Source organism: Esox lucius, chromosome 10 (genome assembly GCF_011004845.1).
Source record: "Esox lucius isolate fEsoLuc1 chromosome 10, fEsoLuc1.pri, whole genome shotgun sequence".
In the NCBI taxonomy this organism is placed as follows: Eukaryota; Metazoa; Chordata; class Actinopteri; order Esociformes; family Esocidae; genus Esox; species Esox lucius.
The window spans coordinates 25,580,407-25,600,598 of NC_047578.1; the positions used below are offsets into that span (position 1 = coordinate 25,580,407).

A 20,192-nucleotide genomic window follows, 5' to 3' on the forward strand; every position below is an offset into this window, starting at 1 on the left:
CTCAATGCTGCTCATATACTCTGACAAACACACACATCATATTGCTAATTCTTTCAAGTGCATAATGGTTTGTCTTTACATAAGCGGTTCAGGGTTAGATTTATTTATCTCATTCACTCCCTTTCTCTTTAACAACCATGGTTTCTGTCGGACATCTCGCCTCTCATCTCTAGAGCAGGATCAATGTCATCTTCAACTCACTCCTCTTTATCAGCTTTTCTGTTATCAACACCCACTCAGTAAAACATACAGAAACAAACTCACTGACACTCACAAAACCGTTCATTGAATATTGCTCCATAAATGCCATCACATACATTTCTATGCTATTGTCATTAATAGATATTATGTAGTATATCTTCTTTTAACACACGCAGACAGATACAGAAGATAGAAAACCAAACCCTAGACAAATCAAGCCTATATATCTATGTGATTTTTTTCCTTCTCATACTCATCTGTTTTGCTGGCTCTCCCATGGACTCTCTCACACACACACAAACACACACTCCCGCAAACACAGAAAATCGAAATCGCAAATCGGCTTAACTCTCCCCGACACGTCTGTGAATTAAGCCCTTCCGTTACTCTCCGTTTCCCATTAGAAAAGCATTGTCCTCCGCTGAATCGGTTACAGGTACCCTCAGCCCCCCCCCACATCCATCTCCCTCTCCCTCTTCTGTCTCCCGACATCCCTACCCTTTCTCTCTCTCTTTCTCTCTCTCTTTCTCTCAATTTTTTAAACTTTCTCACTACTTCTATCTCTCTGTTTATTCCTCTCCCTCCCTTTTTCACTCTCTCCCTTATCCCCCCCACCCCCAGGCTTCGGCTTGGGGATAAAACTCCTGAAGGGATTGAGCCTCGTATGTGTGTAGAGCGACAGGAGGGAGAAACATAGGAAAGAAAAGAAAAGAGAAATGGAAAACAAGAGAGATGGTGAGAGGGAGACGAGGAGAGAGCGGTGTGCCACACAACCCCACTGTTCTGAATGCCGGGGAGGAGACATCCTGAGTGATTCAGACAGGCCTTGTCTGCTCAGTTTGTTCTCCAGCCAGCTCAGACAGAGTCACCAGCAGGGTGTACACGCACGCGCAGAGCAGACGTAAACGCCAAACAAGTAAAGGAATAGAAAGTCGTAGCCCGGCTGTGTAAAAAGCCTTTAGCATCTGAACAGCTCACCCAAGGGGTTTGACTGCCAGGGGAAGAAAGTGCATATCTTCGTGACAAGGCGATGAAAGCGCGCCAGTGAATTCCTCCCATTCCGTCGCATTCGGCCCAGAGACGTTGGTATGAAAACCAATGTTCTTCAACTGCCAATCCGCCTGTTAGGGCTGCACGTTTCACAATAGCTTAAAGGGAAGAGAATACAGACGATCAATGTATTGGTGGTCATGTAAACAGGATGCTGCTTCAATGCTCAGCAGCCCGTTAAAACCTCCCCTTGGTTCTTAGCCCTACTGTTGGCCTCAACGCGCTAATATGCCCTGTATTTTCCTCTCTCCCCTCTTCTCTTACTCAGGGTGCAGTGATCACGCCAGCCATGGACCACACTATGTCCATGCAGCCAGCCAGCATGATGGGCCCGCTCTCCCAGCAGATGAACCATCTGTCCCTGGGCACAACAGGAAGTGTAAGTACCGTACCACCCACGGACTACCACAGAGGACCCACTGGATCCTATCGAGCGAAATCATATCATAACCTGAAAATCACTAAAAAGGCTGGATAGTTTTAACCGATGCACCTTAAATGCATGCATGCTGAGGTACTGTAGATAGCGGTGTGGGTGGGAATTGAACACACAACCCTCCTTACAGGACCACAAATAACATTGAATTCCATCCCTCTTGAGACGCATGTAGCTGGAGTGCCGTGCTTCCTGCATCTACACATATCGAATTATCAGTGGAATGGCCTATCTACTCAAGGAAATTAGTATTTTACAGAGTGTATAGGCAGCATAGCCACAGACAATTTAAATCAGCAGACTTCTTGGAGGGCAAAATACAAAAAATACTAGCAGAAACTGTCCTTAGAACCACGTCAATGTGCCAATATCTTTGTTTTTCACATACAAATTACATTATGAAGGCCTGCACATATTTCTGTCCATCAGTCGTGTCAGCTAACGTTTCCATGATAATGCCCAGAGGTTTTATCTGGGATGATTTAGCGTATCTTCGGCTGTACCTTTGGCATAGCTTACCTCTATACTGAATTAAACCACGGTGTCATTATTTTATATTGCAGCACTACACTAGAGATGGTTCCAATCCAGTTTACAGTATATGGAATGAAACTGTAATATTTCAAGGTTGATACAGCAATATGGATGCCCGAGGCACAGATGGCTTGGGTAAATGACATTCAGCTTTAACCTTTGTGGAACAAATGTGAGGACGTATCTGCTAACTGTCTCCCCACCCGCCGCGGATATCCAGTTTTTGTGTGGTAACAACAAGATGTTTGAATACTGCATCTCTATATCCAAAAGTGAGATAGATTTCCCTGCAACTGAAACAACAAGCCTCACTTTGTGACACGCCATACGATAGATATTATGACTCCAACGCGCAGAATCAAACGTTGCCCGTATCGCTCCATTCATCGTCCTTGCGTTCTCCCCCAAAAAATAGGAACTCCCACTTATGTCAGGATCAAGGCCATTTAGAGGTCAGCACACTATCCAGTCCCCCGACTTCCTGCTCTAACTCCGCGGCTCTGGGTCCAGACTGTGTGACTGTGTTAGTGTGATTAAAACAGTGCCGTATCATACTGTTACCACAGGCACCACGTGTTTCCATGTGAGCCGTCAGCGACTGCTACGCCATGTTGGCTCCGGGCCGAAAGAATGTTCCCTAATCCCTCCCAGCTGTGCTAACACGCGGGATTAGAGCAAGCTAATCTATGCTGATAGCTTTTGATGCACGCTGAAGTGAAGTACAGGACGGAGGGTTCAAGCCATTTCTGACCCACGCCTCTATACCGTACTCTCATGTGCTCCATTGCGTGTAACGGTACATGCAATGCCCTGATAGAAAGAAGTCACAAGTCAACTTGTCATGAGGTCCAAAGAAATGTGAAAGACCCTTTATGTTCGCTTCCTAGAAAAGAAACTGGTGGAAATTGGTTTTAGCAGGGTCATGAGATTGTCCATATGACTAGGGATATTTACATTCTTTAAGATGGAGTGTTTACATCTGGCGGAGCTGTTTTATGTCATCGCTGCCCTGTCCCATGAAAGCCTCAGTGAGCACCTGCCAGTGTCTTTTTTCAACTAAACCAAAATGGCTGCCGGAGCCAAAGCCACACCTCAGAATACTCTTGGCTCTTCTTGGAGTGCCTGTGGCTAACAAGGCAGTTTTTTTTTTCTCCCTTAGGAAAGAACCAAATGTTCCCATTACGCCCAGTAGCGGTGACCGTAGAGTTCCGAGAAGGCAACCGTGTTTTTTTGGTAAAGAATGCGGACAGGCTTGTTGGTCATGTTAAATTATGGTTAAAGTTCCTTGTTGTCAACACAACATTTTAAGATTGCTCAATATAAAGTTTACCTCTACTATAGAAATGTTGAAGTAATTACAATCACTTAGCAGGCTTGGAATTTGGTCATTTTAGGGGCAAGGCCATTTGGCATATGGTATAACAAAAAATGTTTTGGGCACAAAGGCCACATGCCAGGGCACAAAGGCCATTGAGTGAAATAAGAGGATTTGGAGCTTACAAATAAACAACTTGAATTGTTGATAAGAAAAATGCATGCATGACATAAAAACATATGCATTATTCACTTTTTAATATAATATTTTGAATAATAACTTATTATAACTGATATGTTTTTTCCAGATAAAAAGTCTAACTATTTTGGTTTTAATCCATCAAATTACATATACTCCTCCCTCAATTTTTTATAGATTCTGGAATCTGGTTCATTCAGTGTTACCAACTTAGCAACTTTGTCGCTATATTTAACGAGTTTTCAGACCCCTCTAGCGACACTTTTTCAAAGAATTGACAAGTGATAAATCTAGTGACTTTCTGGTGTTATTGGAGACTCTGACGTGAAAGCACGTATGGTTCTTAATCTTTTCAACGAGCAGCGGGTGCTGCCATGGGCCCATCCCAAGGCACTCCCAGACGGCCCAGTCCTCACGCAGCAGTCCCTCCCAGCTGCAGTCAGAGCAGGAGATGTTCACCCCTCTGCGTCCAGAGACTACAAATGAATCGCGCATGTGGGAAGCCGCCGCTGGCTGATCCCACCCTGGCTTACATTCAGGGCGGGATGTAAATGTAAAATATTATTTGTATAAAATAAATCACTGCACAAAAATGAATCACTGCATTTGACTCACGCAGCCTCAGTCACTTACTCACCTCGTCCACTGTGTGTGTGCCTCTCTGTGACATACTGTAAGCCAAACATCTAGCTGGCTAGCTCATCATACAGAAAGGAGTGGGAATCAAAGGATGGTTGAAGCCGTTTATTGGAGATGATGCACGGGCATACTGCATGTATTGTAAGGCTGATTTCTTTGCCAAACATAGTGATGTAAAAAAACACATGACAACTCAAAAACATTCTCAAAAGGCAAAGCCTTATAACAGTTCCACCCAAAACAAGCTGCCATTTATGGTTAAAAAAATTTACTTGGCAAAAAAGGCTGAGGCCACCATGGCATTAGTTATCACAGAACATTGTTCCATGCTGGCATGTGATCACATTGGAGAAGCATGTAGAGCTGCTTTCTCTCCCACAACGTTATTCCTCTCTCCTACAGCATCCATCACAATTACATGCACATGGCCAGTTATGCAAATTAGGTGTGACTTCTAGCGTCTTTTACGACAGCCAATAGCTATTTTCCTTATGGAGGAGTTGGCAACACTGCTTCCAAAACAGAGAGGTTTGATTCAGGTAAGCACTAAATAACTATAGGTAGCTTGCTTACCTGTATGTATTCCGTTCTTGTTATTGTTCTCAGTTGCGAATAAACTTACGAATAAACTGCTGCCTGTGAGATTTGGACAGTAGCAGGTTCACAAAAGAAATGACGGCCATAGGGCGTACAATGGTTTTTGGAGCACCATGGCCAGTGCTGAGGGCAATGACGGCCATGGCCAGAGCTGAGGGCAATGACGGCCATGGCCAGAGCTGAGGGCAATGACGGCCATGGCCAGAGCTGAGGGCAATGACGGCCATGGCCAGAGCTGAGGGCAATGACGGCCATGGCCAGTGCTGAGGGCAATGACGGCCATGGCCAGAGCTGAGGGCAATGACGGCCATGGCCAGAGCTGAGGGCAATGACGGCCATGGCCAGAGCTGAGGGCAATGACGGCCATGGCCAGAGCTGAGGGCAATGACGGCCATGGCCAGAGCTGAGGGCAATGACGGCCATGGCCAGAGCTGAGGGCAATGACGGCCATGGCCAGAGCTGAGGGCAATGACGGCCATGGCCGTGGTGAAATTCAGACGCTGTCACTTAGACAACGTTACTTTGTGTGGTTTGTTCAAAGCCAGTCCTAGAAATCAATCCAAATGGAAGTTGTTAGCTACTTTTCATGGGCATTATTGTATTATTTTATCAATGGCCTTGTTTGGTAGACTCATTCTATCATGTTTAAAACAATGTTACTATTATTCTGCCAACAGCCCTCACTCTTGTAAGAACAATCAAATTCAGGAATGGTCGTGTTTTAACCCTAAAGTACAGGTCAAGTTATAAAAATGTCAATTTCGAAACCTTGTTTTGTTCTTACTTCAGACGTTACGTAATTAAGGCAATTAATTTATGACAAGAAAAAAAGGTGTTTAATTTTTGGGTTGATATTGAGGAATTAAAACATGTATTATGTAAACTGATGGTGTGAAGCAATGCTGAATATAGACAGTAGTAAACTTTGTGAAAAGCGCCTCCTTTGACACAGAGGGAAACGTTCTTACTGAAAAGAAGTGTCCCCTTCGAGGTATGGCAGCCAATAAGACCAATTAAAAATGTATCGTTTACATATTTGGACTAAAGTAATTTTTCTAGTCAAGTTTAATCTTCTAGATGCAATTAGAAATGAGTTGATAGCCCATAGCCCATTTGAGAACTAACTGTTCATTACAAGTGGCTATAGTTGAAATGGATTAAAATATCTCTTCACAACATAAAACATGAAAGACCCAAGAAATTCTACCTCTTTGAGTGTCTTTTTACTATCATTTCAACATTTAGAGTGAAATATGACCCCAATTGACACTTTTAGGGGTCGAAATATGTTCCCGCTTTTAGGGTTTAACATAGCGACACAGCTGACATGACAAGACGTGACCTTCCTTCTCCTCAGCTCTGGGTTGTCATGGCAAAGGAGTCTGACGGACAGGTTGTCAGTGGACTCGGTCCCCAGTAAGCAGGATTAGCGCGCGGCATGGCCCCTTTATCCTCCGCGGGAACATCCGCATACTCCCGAGCTGTGGGATCAAAGGCTCAGTCTCCTATAGGTTAACACTGAATCAGACCGGAAAACTAGACAGGCTGCTGGTAGTTGCCGTCCTCGGCACAGCTGGCAGCTAGTAGATAAGCTTATCAATCATCATGGCACATTGCCTTGAATGGGGATACCTATTCATGTCTATGCGGCGTAGACCTAGACTAGTTTGAGCCCTCCCTTACAAATAAAAAAAACGGCCTGAATTTCATGTTAAACGTGACATGTTCCAAAAGCACAAAGAAAATCAGTGGACTTTACAGGGGAGATTTCATGTGATACCCTTTCCGTAATGGTTCATAGACGTGTACGAATGTATTGCTCCCAAAATCTTGTGGAAGTTCTAGTGAAAAGGCTATACAATTTGGACTTTAACTTACCCCGCATGTCTTGCGTAAAGCATCAATTGCTGAGTTGTAACAGTTGTGGAACAACAGGGCATACAGTGCAGCTGAATTGTCTCTATAGACACCGTACTGACTCTGGACAAAAACAGTAACTTAATTAAAAATAATTCATTGGGATATCATTATGCAACAGGAGCTAGCTAATTGAAGGAACATTACATGTAGTGTTGCATGCTAATAGCTGGTTAGCGTCTCTTTGTATTACACCAGGATGGTGCTGGGCTGGTACGCATTGCCATTATGGAACACTCAGTTCACAGCCAATCAAGGCTCATATCTAGTCACTGCGATTCAGGGCCGTAGTCCGCTGCGCCACTGGGGAAGCCGGCCCACCCACTGTTTCTCATTTTCTTTCTTGTCTATTGGATTAAGCCCAGACTGATGAACAAGGTGAAATGGCAAGCACTGCAATCAGGCTGGTTCCAATGCTGTGGTTGCCATGCAGGGAGGATGGAGTTTCATCTCAATATCGCTATAAAGGGAAACTAACCACAATCCATTCTGACTCTATCCAGTCATTAGTGACCTACTGAGTTGGTGCCCGAACGCCGTATTCTGAATACGGACCGCCTTTCCTGTACCCTGATGGTGCTCTTTGCCTTGTTGCCCTTTTAGTAAGAGCGATTTAGTAAGAGATGTCCACTCATGGCATCCTTATCACCAGTCACAGAAGCCGCCTTGCACTCCTTGAACAAACGGTACTTTGTTTGAGACTGTGACTGTGTGCGTATGTATGCACGTGTGTGTTCATCATGTAAGCGCACACATGCACAATTTGACCAAATACACTTCAGTCGCTGCGTTCTCCCTGGGTGCAAGCAAGTCCAAGGAACTAGGACGGACCAAAATGATCTTGCTCACACACATTGTCATCCTTTCCTTTTCACTCCTGAGATGTTGGGGCCCTAGCGACAATAAATTAACGGTCATGTTTGTGGCTTAACGAACAGAAGCTGGTGAGGTTTCCTAGTAAGCCCCTTTTCTAGCCTCTGAGATATACAACATTTCAAAAGCCTGTCTGCTTTTCGACACATCGGTTTTGATAGGGCTAATGAAGTTCCGCTCCCCTCCATTTGCTTTCATGCTTTTTTCACAGGTGAGTTGGCAAGTGTAAGCTAATGGAAGAACGGGGGTGGACAAAAGGTCCCGAAGAATTGGTATGCAACGGGCGCCACTCGCCAGAGCAGAGAAGGTCACACTGTGAATCTGATAGCCCTCTACCAGCGGAGTGTGCGCTCAAAGCAAAAGGGAGAAAGAGGGAGACAGGGAGAGAGAGGGAGACAGGGAGACAGGGAAAGAGAGGGAGAGAAAAAGAGAGTGAACAGGTGGGAGGGAGCAAGTGAAAGAAAGGGAGAGAGAAAAGCATAGAGGGAGGGTTGAGTGGGAGAGAGGTAGAGAGAGGCTGAAGCAAAGGCTGAGGGAGAGAGAGAGAGAGGGGAAGGGAAGCAGGAAGTGGGAGAGAGAGAAAGCGAAGAGAGAGACAACCAAGAGAGGCTGACACAAAGTCAAGAAGTCAGATGAGCCACCTCACCCCATCCAAAGTCCGCCAACTCCAACCACTCCCCCCTTCCCACCCATCCACCCGGGGTGTGGAGGCCCTGCGCGTCAGGGAGGGGAGTGGGGTAGGTTAATCACCCGTGCCCCTGGCCTTTAGCTCCTCATTAGCGGCGCGCGACGGAGCCGTACCCGATCCATTAGCGCCGCTGCCGGTAATGACACTCCACCAGCATCGGGCGCTGGGCCAAGAGAGGAGGCCACCGCCACGCTCTTCAGTCCTGGGGGGAAGGCGAGGGGAGGAGAAAGGGAGAGATCATCCTTTCCTCTCCTGTTAAGAAAATATATTGTGTAAATTTACAATTATTTTGCTGTTATCGCTAAAAGCCTCCCATTCACGTGCTAGATTACATGCTACTGACATATTCTAAAAGCTTGCGCTAGTTAGAAACCTATCGGAATAAACATTCCGACTAAGGCCTAGTAGTCTCCTCAATTATTATAGATTAGAACATGTTACCCTTCCAATTTATTGTCTAAAATGGCCATCCTGCTGCTCTGTTAGGCCTGGTGTGGAATATAGGTCATGGGGCTCGTACACACGCCCACACACACATACACTGTTATCGAACCAGTTCGGGGTGATCTGAGTGCTCAGTTCTGCTCTCCTCCAGTTTCCAATCTCTCCCTCTTAGGGGTTATTTGCCAGCCTGTGAAATTCTGTAACAGCCTCTGCCTTCTCCTTACTGTGCCTCTTTCACAATCTGACAGCTCTGTTCAAAACTCCCACAGCACCCTCTTAGGGACGAAAAGGGAATTACAAGACGACAATACACTAGTCATGGTTAAATGGAGGATATTGGCTCCTTCAGTCCTCATTTTGCATTTACACTGGAGTATTCGGGTTAAAGAAACTGTAATATCAACCACAGGTGGGATAAATCAATTAATTGGCTTTTTTTTTTTAATTCAGAGTGTGTTAATTCATTTTTTGCAAGGGTGACAGTATATTCTACTGCAAATACATACACTACCCTGCAAATGTTTGGGTCACTTAGAAATGTCTTTGTTTTTGAAAGCCCTTTGCAATTATGTTAGCACACCTGAAAACTGTTGTGCTAATTAAAGAAGCAATAAAACAGGCCTTCTTTAAACTAGTTGATTATCTGTAGCATCAGCAATTGTGGGTTCGATTACAGGCGCAAAATGGCCAGAAACAAAGAACTTTCTTCTGAAACTTCAGTCTATTCTTGTTCTGGGAAATAAATGCTATACCATTCCAGAAATTGCCAAGAAACTGAAAATGTCCTACAACACTGTGTACTACTCCATTCACAGAACAGCGCAAACTGGCTCTAACCAAAATGGAAAGAGTGGTGGGAGGCCCTGGTGCACACCTGAGCAATAGGGCCAATACATTAAAGTGTCTCGTTTGAGAAAAAGGCCCCTCACAGGTCCTCAACTGGCAGCTTCATTAAATAGTACCCACAAAACACTAGTCTCAACTTCAACAGTGAAGAGGCTACTCCGGAATGCTAGCCATCTAGGCAGAGTTGCAAAGAAAAACCATCTCTGACTGGTTAATAAAAGGAAAAGATTAAGTTGGGCAAAATAACACAGAAACTGGACAGAGGAAGATTTGAAAAAAGTGTTATGGACAGGCAAATCAAAGTTTGAGTGTTCAGATCACAAAGAAGAACCTTTGTGAGATGCAGACCAAATGAAGAGATGCTGGAGGATTGCTTGACACCATCTGATATGCATGGTGGAGGCAATGTGATGGTCTGGGAATGCTTTGGTGGTGGTAAAGTGGAAGATTTATACAGGGTACTTGAAGAAGGAAGGCTATCACTCCATTTGCAGTGCCACCACAATCATCGGATCTCAACCCTATTGAGCCGTTGTTAGAGCAGCTTGATCGTATGGTATGTGAGAAGTGCCAATCAAGTCTGAAGGACACAATTATTTTTCCTATTCAGAATCATTATTTCTGACCTTTTCAATTACTATATTTCCTATTTATTCTTTCTATTCACTCTCATTTCATGTATGTTTTCATAGAAAACAAGGACATTTGTAAGTGACCCCAAACTTTTGAACAGTAATGTACAGTACATGCACTCTATTGCAGATCAGTCTTGTGTTATTTTATCCTATGAGAATATGTGGTTAACTCATGGTTGTTGTATCTTTAACGCTCAGTCACATGGTCGATCCCAACTATTTGACACGATCCCTTGCAGTGAACTGTGATTCATTGATTGTGTTCGATGTTGCGGGAAGCATGATGGAATGTCAATGTGTGTGTTCCAGTACATGACCGCTGCGGCTGCCGGGGCGCCTATGCAAGGGACCTACATTCCTCAGTACACTCCTGTGCCTCAAACAGCAGTCCCTGTCGAAGTAAGTCACCCACGCGCCCACCTACACACTAATGGGTTCCCCCACACTCACGCTGCTATAAAGAGTTTGCCTCCACGACTTTCACCCGCACACACAAACACTGACACCGCAAAACAAAAAAAAAGAAGACAAAAAAGAAAACGCCGGGCTCTCGGCACACGTCTTCGCCCCGCCGCTGTTGAGCCTGCCGAGCGTGCAGGTCGGAGCGGGAGGGGGCCCGCCCTGAGGAATGATGAGTGTGGTAGCGTGCTGTCTGGAGGGCTGACAGCGCCGGCCCATTCAGATGGACTATCAGTCCCGTATCAGATGACAGGCGCTGAAGTGAGACACACCGCCAGCGGTGCTGTCCCTCTCCCGGACCCGTGCAGTTCAACACGCGCATCCCTCAGCCCCAGGCCTCTGGTTAGTGAGCGGCCGCCCCGCTGACAAGGCTCCCAACGGCGCCATCCGTCTCCCCCCAGCTCCGCAGCGGAAAAATGGTTGACGGCCACCCTTCGCGAAGCCAACGTCTAGGGAGAGACGGGCTCAGATTCGGAAAACAGAGTGTTAGCCCAGGGCTTCTCCTGTCGTTTCTCTCGTCTAGTCCAACCTCACTGCCACCCGTCAACTGGGGAGGATATATTTAGGTAACCTCCTTGCGATGTTGGGATGAGATGAAACTGCAATGCCGACGATCTGTGAGGTTAGGGCCCAAATCCCAAAAATGTCCTAAAAACCCAACTGGGGGATTCCAGATGCCCTGCTAACGAAGCTTAGCCAAGGTAAGAGCTTGTCAGTTCACTGTTAGCTTGACATGGATGGAGCCGTCCATGAGGTGCATTTTGGATTTCAATACGTGTGCTGTCAATTGCGGAGGTCTCGAGTGCAAGCCAGGTATTGCCCGTATTGGGGTTGGCACTCGCTAAGCAAACGCATTTCCACCCAATGTTTTCAGAATAACAGGGAAAGTTTAAAGGGAATTGAAACCCTTAGAATTGAAAAAAATACTTATCCTCTTATCCTGTCATATGGCCTTGTGACTCTAAAACTAGTTATTGAAAGGCTACAATTACTCAAATCATTGATATAAAATACTATACAAATATGAAGGTTTAGATAGATTGGAATAGCTCGGTATAACTGCAGAAACATACAGCACGATAAATGTGATTACATTTACAGTTACATTGGCCATGTTCCAGAAGCTTAAAGCCACAGTGTTCAATGGGTAAACTGACTGAGGAATCTACAAATAAAAACAACATAACGACGTTAATGTAATTCGCCATACAAGGTCATTTGCAGATAACTCGGCCATTGAGCACACGGAAGATGATGTCACTTCCAGTTGCCTCACACCCACTTCCTGTCTCCGTAGGGAGTGGTCACGGATGCCTCTCCTCAGTCAGTGGCCCCCTCGTCGCAGGAGGTGAGTGGGCAGCAACAACAGATCCAGGTGGACGGCTCCAGCGACCATGTGACTGCTTACTCTTACCAGTCCAAGTGGGTACTGCCGGCTTCTTCTTTCCGTAGAGATAACAGCACCCGATCCAGTTGGCCATAATGACTCTGGAGGCTGGGCTGTTTGGAGCCGATGACTAATAACTGTCATATAATGCTTGATAAGAGCGTCTGCTAAATGACTACAATGTCAACGTAAAAAGAAACTCAAAACGATTCCACTCTCTGCACTCAAATCAAATCGAATGTGCCTTTATTTGATCCAGTTTTACTTGTTACGTGCTTCGTTAACATCAGGTGTCAGCTAAAAGCGAAATGCTCACTTATGGGGCCTTTTTACTGAAATGCATATCCCTTTGCCATATCAGTCTGCTGTTTGTTTAAATGACATTAGGTTTGGAGTGACTGTGGCAACCCATCCAATGTCATTTTTAAATTGTGTGCATTGTGGCGATGACCTTCCCTTTAATGATTCGCTCCCGTTGTGGTTCTTCTCTTCCTCATTAGATAACGTCGGGCGAGGAGTATATTCCTGTGACAGCGTTGCCTTGAGACGGGGGGTGGGGGGGTGGGGGGGGGGGGGGTTGGCTGCACTGAGAATGTGGAGAGAAGAGAGATTGCTTCCAGATTGCCCAGGCACCAAAAAAGAGACACTTTTTTCATTTCCCACCCGGCCAACGAGAGAAGGAGAGAGGGAGTCGCAGGGCACAGTGCAAAGAGGTGAAACATTAAGTCCGGGAACTTGCCTGGTGGGCTGATCTTGAGGCTTGACTTCAAGAAATTTCTCAACTGATAATAAAAAACGAAAAAAGTTATGAAAATGACAAAAAACAATATGAAATGTTGAATGCGCAGGTAGGTTATTTGTAATTAGAAAGGGGGGTCCAAGTTTGAGATACACAGAGATTGTCTTCCTCAGATTTAAGCTAAGATTTCTTTTCACTCTTTTTTATTTTCTCGTGTTAAATTTTAGTTTTCTAGATATAATCGAAACAAAGTGTTTTTCTTTCTTGAATCTTCATGGCCTTAATTTTAAAGGCGTCAGAGGACTTTTTACATAGAGTTTAGTCTGGCGTCTTGTTGAAAATAAAAAGCTAACTTAATCAGTCTCTTGGACCGCTTTGATGGTTCAAGTTATTGTAGGAGTTGAGCTAGAGAGATAAAAAAAAATCTATCACATAAGCTGTACAGATTTAATAGAGAAGAGTTTTTCTTTTCTTCGTTAGAAGAAAACTTTGATAAATAATATGTCAGAGGTAACTGAGCTTAAGAGAAAAAAACAAAATGTCTACAGAGGTAAATAGTGGAAAAAGATACAGCTTTGAAGAGATTTTTCCCAGTGCGGAAAAAAGACACTGCATTGTTTAAAAAAATGTAGTCTGTTGCAAATGCTGAACTTGTTTTTTTATTATCATAATTATTATTTTAAGCAGCTAAATCGCTGTTGACGACATTAGTGCTTTTTATCTGCAACGTTTTACCTTTTTTACAAGCTTTAAGATGTTTTTAGCCCGCTTTGCTTGTCACACTGCAAAAAAATATATAAGAATTAAAAGACGTAAAAAAAAGACAGAAGAAAAATACATGAATAAAATAAACAAAAAAAAACTGTGGACAAAATTCTCGCAGTGATGAACTTCGTAGATAACAGTAGGAGCTTACGGTTTCAAACCAATCAATGCAAGAGCAATAGAAGAAATTGTTGACAATTTCTGTAGTCTTTTCCTAGTTGTGGATCAAATGCAGCCCGAGGACGGCCATTTTTATACCAAAGATGAAGAGAAACTCTGATCCAGAGTTTTTTGTTTTTGTTGTTGTTGATGTTGTTATTGTTGATATTGTTGTTGTAGTTGCTGTTGTCATTGTTGTTTTTAATTTGACCATGATGGCCGGACCAGTCCTTACGTTTCCTTTTGTTCTTTTTGGGGGGCGGGGGCAGTCTATGCTACCATTCGCGGCTGTCGAAACTACCACACTCACGCTGAACAGTATTTGGATGTGTGATGCAACCAGCAGGCACCCGACCTAATGTCCTCCTTCATCACTTCAACATCTGTCCATCTTTCATCTGTTGTGTACCACCACCCTTTGGCCAACCATGGGGGGCATTTCACCCATCAATAATACATACACCTTGCACAATAGGAAACAGATTGGGGAAGGTTTGAGCTCGCTGATCCTTGCTCATTGATGCATCGCTTCTGGCTTCATCTGCTCACTGATATCTGTCTAGAGACTGTCTCTTTATCTCACTGAATCAATGACAACTGAACAAAACAGATTCATTTTCTCCCCTCCTCCAGAGCCTTTTCAACATAGTCCTGTGTTTTCCTCTGACTTTCTTCATCCGAACAATATGTCTCAGACAGCCTGTGTTTGGACGTGAAACATGTCCTACAACCCAAGCCGAGACTCCATTTTCTTCTTCTAAGTGTGCAGACAGACCAGACACGTCAGCCTATCGTTTGCTTCTGAACCAAGAACATAGAGCTGCAAACCCTTCCGTTAGCGCTCAAACAGTATTGTATCGGGTGGGAAGATCAATCTCGTACTGAACACCATTCACTTCTGTACTGATGTGGATGGAAAAACTGTGTTCATAACCATGGGGATTTTCTCTGGAAATAGTATAACACAATATGTTGACAGTAACCTTTCAACCATGGAAAAGCCCATCTTCTTTGCCTCTTTTCCAAAATTATCCTCAATGAGGTCCAGACAACTCCGCCTCACCCCTCTTAGTCTCCCATCAAACCCTTATCCATTGCCATTAGTCTTTTTTCTTTTCTGAATGACTTCATCTCAGAAGATTGTCCCATAATAAATGGGCTGTGGCTTTGGGATGGTGGGGCACTCTGTTCCCATAAACGTGCCCTGTGCCTGGAGCGCTTTTGTGTCTCTATTCACATTTAAGTGCTCTGTCCCTCTGGCTCAGTGTGTAGTTGTGTCTAAAACGGCGCGCTATGCTCTGTATAGGGACTAGGGGGTCACCTCTTTGTCCCTGCCTGCCTGCTGCGGTGCTACAGACCATAAAAGGGTTCACGTTTTTTTAGGGCCACACTGGCACCACTAATCTGACAAGGCTTCGTTCACTCGCTCTGTTTCTCCCTCTCTCCGTCTCCCCCCCTCCTCTCTCTCTCTCCCTCTCTCCTTCTCGTCTCTCTCTCTCTCGCTCTCTCTCAGGTTTTTCCCTCTTTATTGGACAGTGCAGTAGCTGAACCACAAACCAATTTTAGTCACATTCTCAATGAGCCTTGACGGGGCCCAATTTGTCTCCCCTCAGGGTATTGGGATCCACTCAGTCCCTCAATGCCCCCTTTTTTTAGAGAAGGAGAAGGAGAATAAATCTTTTTTTCTTTTTAACAATGGCACGTAATTGAGATCCAGCAGTTCATGTTACATCACGGGCCAGCAGTGACATGTTACATCACGTAGCAACATCTGTAACAATTGAATTGTTTATCGAGTGCCTTTAAAAAAGCTTCCGGATGATTCCAATATCTACAGGATAGAATCAAAAGCACACGGAAAAAGCTATTTCTTATAATGGATGCGTTCATTTATCAACGAGTTGTGCTGATGGGAAAACCACAATTGCACAACCTTCTCTAAGGTGCTACGGTTGAAGCTGTCTTGAGCATGTGCCTGCTTTGTGTCCGTTGTTCTGTGATGCACCGGCCATTTCTCACTAATTCAACAGCATGACACAGTACAATGGATCATTCCAACAGGTTCTAGCGAAAGTGGCCACTTAGTAAGCTGTCATCCTGGCCTCCATTGTGTTTTTTTCTTACGAAACGTGGGCAACGAAACCAGAGAAAATATAGCCATTCAACTTTGCGTTGTCTCAAAATGTTTTCCCCAGATGTCAGTCTACCAACAGCCCCTTCCCTAAACTTTTTTTCATCTTCTGTTAACTTTCCCTGATCTTTAGATTTTTCTGTCTGTGTACACATAAAGTAGTGTGCTTTAATTAGTACAGACCATGGGGAAAGCTAGAGGACAGTTTTTCCTGAAAGAGCAGTGGGCTGGATTTGAACCCATTCAGCAGTACATTTGTGCCAGAGCCAGCAGCTTAGCCCGTGGGACCATCCTAACCCCACGACGTGATGCTCCTAACTTTGGAGTGTAGGCTGCAGCATAGGAGCAATGTCCTCCGCTTTTCAATTCCTGCAGAGAAACAAATTGAAAATGTCCTATTCACACATAACGAAACAAATGGATACATTTATGCGCATTGCTCAGAGAAATAACATTGTTTTTGCTGTGTTCATTTTTCCTGCAACAAGTGAGCAGGCTGGCTGCTACATGATAACATGACCAGATCTTAAGCTAGACCGGTCAGCTGGGTTGCTGTTTGCTCCTCAACTTTTTTAGAGTATGTTGTTGAACCACTGGGGTTCAGACTGGCCCTAAAACCAAGTTCTCTCCTTAATAAGCCACTCCTACAGCTGCTATTATGCGAAACAGAGGGAAAGCCTATGATTCACTGTAGGAATCTGACTGCTATGACCTTTGAGCAAAAAAGATGAATGCACCACAAATGCTTGTTACCATATATATTTGCATTGCAATGACTTAAAGGGAAATAATGTTACAAACAGAAATTACAAGAATTGCACAACAAAACATGTATGCTCTTAAGATTCAAGAAAGACAAAACATTGAAGTGAGTAGAAGTTTGCCTCAATCGCGAATGAGAGAGACTATAGTGCATTTGTCATCTTTGTTGATGAGGTTGTTACATAGTGGAAACGGCAGTATCACAGCTGACTAAACTCCTCTTTCATCCCAAACCAGTTGTAGCACAAACTCGGTCTGATGAAATGTATATTCCAAATCTGCAGTGATTCTCGCTTCATTTCAGGCGTCTCATTTTAAATCATGCATTTTGGTGAAAATAGTGCTTGTAGTAAATAGGTAGCTTAGAGCTAGCTAGCCTGTGTTAGCGCAAACCGGCAAGACAGGCTCATTAACCTCCTATCGCCAGGCAGAAGTTGTCAAAACGCAGAGTGTTAGGCACCTCTGTTACATACAGCACTGTGAATGAGACACGGTCCAGTCCGTCTGTCCGTTCGCTACAGGTCTGCCTGTGACCAGCTGGACCTCACACTCTCGCTCTGAGTGAAGACAGTAACTAATTGGAAGCATGCTCTGCCACAGTCAGACCCAGACACATGGAACCACGTATAATACACACTCTGGCTAGACGTTTCTGGGCAATTGAATTCTTTCACACACACACACATTGTGCTTCATCAGCTATTCTCAGCAACAGGAGCCATTGACTGTGTTCCAGTCAGTGAGTGATTCCTCCCATCATTCCTTAATCAGGCTGAAGTTATCGGGGGGGGGGGGGGGCTGTTACCACAATAGGTTTTCAGTTACCTCTTTAACATCTACATAAATGTTCATCATTTCGCATTGCGGTTGTTGTTTTTTACCATGCCCAGATTAACTCATGAGGCTGGTCTTGGGTACTGTAAAATCCTTCAACTACTACCAAGGTCACCCCACTCCAAATAATGCATTTGTTATGTAGAATTGTAAGGGCCTAAAAGTGTGTGGGCACGAGAGGAATGCAAAAAAAACATTGCTACAGTAGGTTTCAATGAGTGCCAGGCTCAGTTTCCTATCAATGTTGCATTGAGTGAATATGTCACAGTTTAGGATTTCTGTCTTTGGTAGGTACAGAATGGTAATATTCCCATTCAGTCGGCTGTTTAAATTCAGACTGGCTTACAGAGGTGCTTCAGTTCACTGCCTTTTTTTTTTTTACATCGTCCACTCTCCATTCCAACCCACAGCTGGGTCAGTCTCACTGCCTCCGTCCACATATCCAGCCAGTCATATCTCCCCAACAGTTGGTTTTTTTAAAGGTGCATTCCAGACCTTTTGTATAATTTCAGCCAAAACAGTTCCCATTTATTTTGTTATACATCATCAAATTATGTACTATGTCATCCATTTTGTGACATCATGCTAAATGTTTTTGTCTGTCTCTTTTTGCAGCTGATGATATGTTACAGTTTCGTACTATATATTAGAATTTCATTGTGCTTATGATCCTGGAGTGGATTTCAGACTGACAGTGGCATTCAAAGTTGTTTGATCTCTTTTAACCACTGCTATTGCCCCCCCTTCTGCATACATTGCTCTACTGAAATGTGTGTTATTAAAGATAGTGGCTCAGAGTTTGGCTTCACATTAACACTAAGTCTCCCACAGTGAATTGTGACAGGTAAGCTGCAGGTTCGATATAACTCAACAGTTGTTCAGCTCTACCTGCCACGTAATTCAGTAGGGAAATTGCTTTAACGCCCACACAAAAATGTGGCCCACGCTTTTTAATTGATGCTCTGGTTCACCTTTGACAAGAGCCATCGATTGGCCACACACCTCCAGGAGCTTAGCCAGCTAAGCTAACCTATCAAACCTTCCCCAGAATAAAAAGACTCCCAGAGACATCAAACAGTATTGAATAACAATCATTAGAAAATAGCTGACTAAATTGCTCGAGTAACCAATAGAACTTGCATTAGGCATCAGAATTATTAAATGAGAGAAGTAAAAGAAGAGGAATATTTATTAAGACAGCAGAGCGGTTATTTGTTATTTTTGTTTAGTTAATTTTTTGTGTTTCTGGGGGGGATTTGTTGCTTTTCTTTGTTTCAGCGCAGAGGAGGACATGGTCTTGCCTCACACACGCCACTCAGTGTGTGATCCTTGAGAAAAGCAGTATGTACATCTGTGGATGTTAGGGTTAAACTTTGGTTTTAATGACTTGTTTTTTTCTCTGATGAAGCTTTCAATAAAAAAATGTGCAAAAAATCACAAATGTGCCTCAATTTTGTCATTTTCTTTACACTCTTAATATAATATCTGAAACTGCCAAACACTGGCATGCATTGATAAGCATGCAAGAATTAGGAAAGTTACTTGTAAAACTACCAAATCCCAGTGGATAGATAAAGAATTTAAAACTATTGCATAGTGGGATGTAGCAAAGGGTATAGCAAGATTGGCACGCATACATGCAACTAAAATAAAAATAAAGAATTGCATGAAACAAAGATAAATTATAAAAAGATCAATAGCAGAAAGCTTTGGAATATCTTAATTTAATTGAGTCAGATTGCTAGTGTATTACAAAACCACTTTAATATGTGACAAAAATAGCAAACTTAGGTATCAGACAATTCCCCTTTACAGGGACCAAGGGAAATCCAAACACTAGAGATAAATGTCCATAATATCATGCATGTAGTTACATTTGTTTACTCAGAGTTTCACACCTCTCCAGGTGACCTCAGGGCACACCTGGTGGCCCACATCTGGTGTTCCAGATCTTTTGAGTAGCAAAAGTTATGCAGGATACCTGATAAACATCACCAAGTGTTGGAGACTTGGTGTGGCTAGATGCTCCTCTTCATCGAATACACTGACACTCTTCCTCAACAGACCCTTCTCATTACGCTACATGTACATGGAGGGCAAATGTTGACAGTATGCATGTAAATCTATTCCAGCTTAGAGAGGATATTGACTACATCGACTGTTAACTACAATTGGACAAAAGTAAAAGGTGTTGTGTTGAAGGTACCAAATGGTTGTTCATAGGTTTACAAAGAACTCAATACAACTTTCAGAACCACACATCACCAGAAGTCTCTTCAACAGTCCTTAAGTTTAGAACAGAGGCTGTAAAGCACCCAGTACTAAATTGAGTAATGATTACACACAGCTTTGGGTCTCCCAAGGTTATTCAGTCAAACAATAAAATCAGATTTCAAGTAATTCTAGCGCAGCACCTAATAGCACAATGGGGACTGTGAAGAGACACCAACACTATTTGGTATAAGATATTTTATTTTATTTTATTATGTATGTATGTAATATTATTTTATATGTCGTATTCATGTTTTTTAATAATACGTTTATTTTGATTCATGTTTGATCTCCAGGAAGAGTAGCAGAATG

The 20,192-nt window shown here is 43.6% G+C and overlaps 1 protein-coding gene across 3 annotated transcripts in view; it reads left to right on the top strand.

The window, feature by feature from the left end:
• The window catches only part of LOC105012781 (RNA-binding motif, single-stranded-interacting protein 3), a 287,542-nt gene extending 274,749 nt beyond the window's left edge, over positions 1–12,793 (top strand). For 2 of the 3 annotated variants that reach the window (XM_020050281.3, XM_013135681.3), the window contains 4 exons: positions 1,520–1,630; positions 10,683–10,772; positions 12,130–12,254; positions 12,720–12,793. In XM_020050281.3, the coding sequence (XP_019905840.1) occupies positions 1,520–1,630; positions 10,683–10,772; positions 12,130–12,254; positions 12,720–12,723 (330 nt within the window). In that variant the 3' untranslated portion in view covers positions 12,724–12,793. The other variant, XM_020050282.3, reaches the window with a different exon arrangement.
• Positions 12,794–20,192: the final 7,399 nt, after the last annotated feature.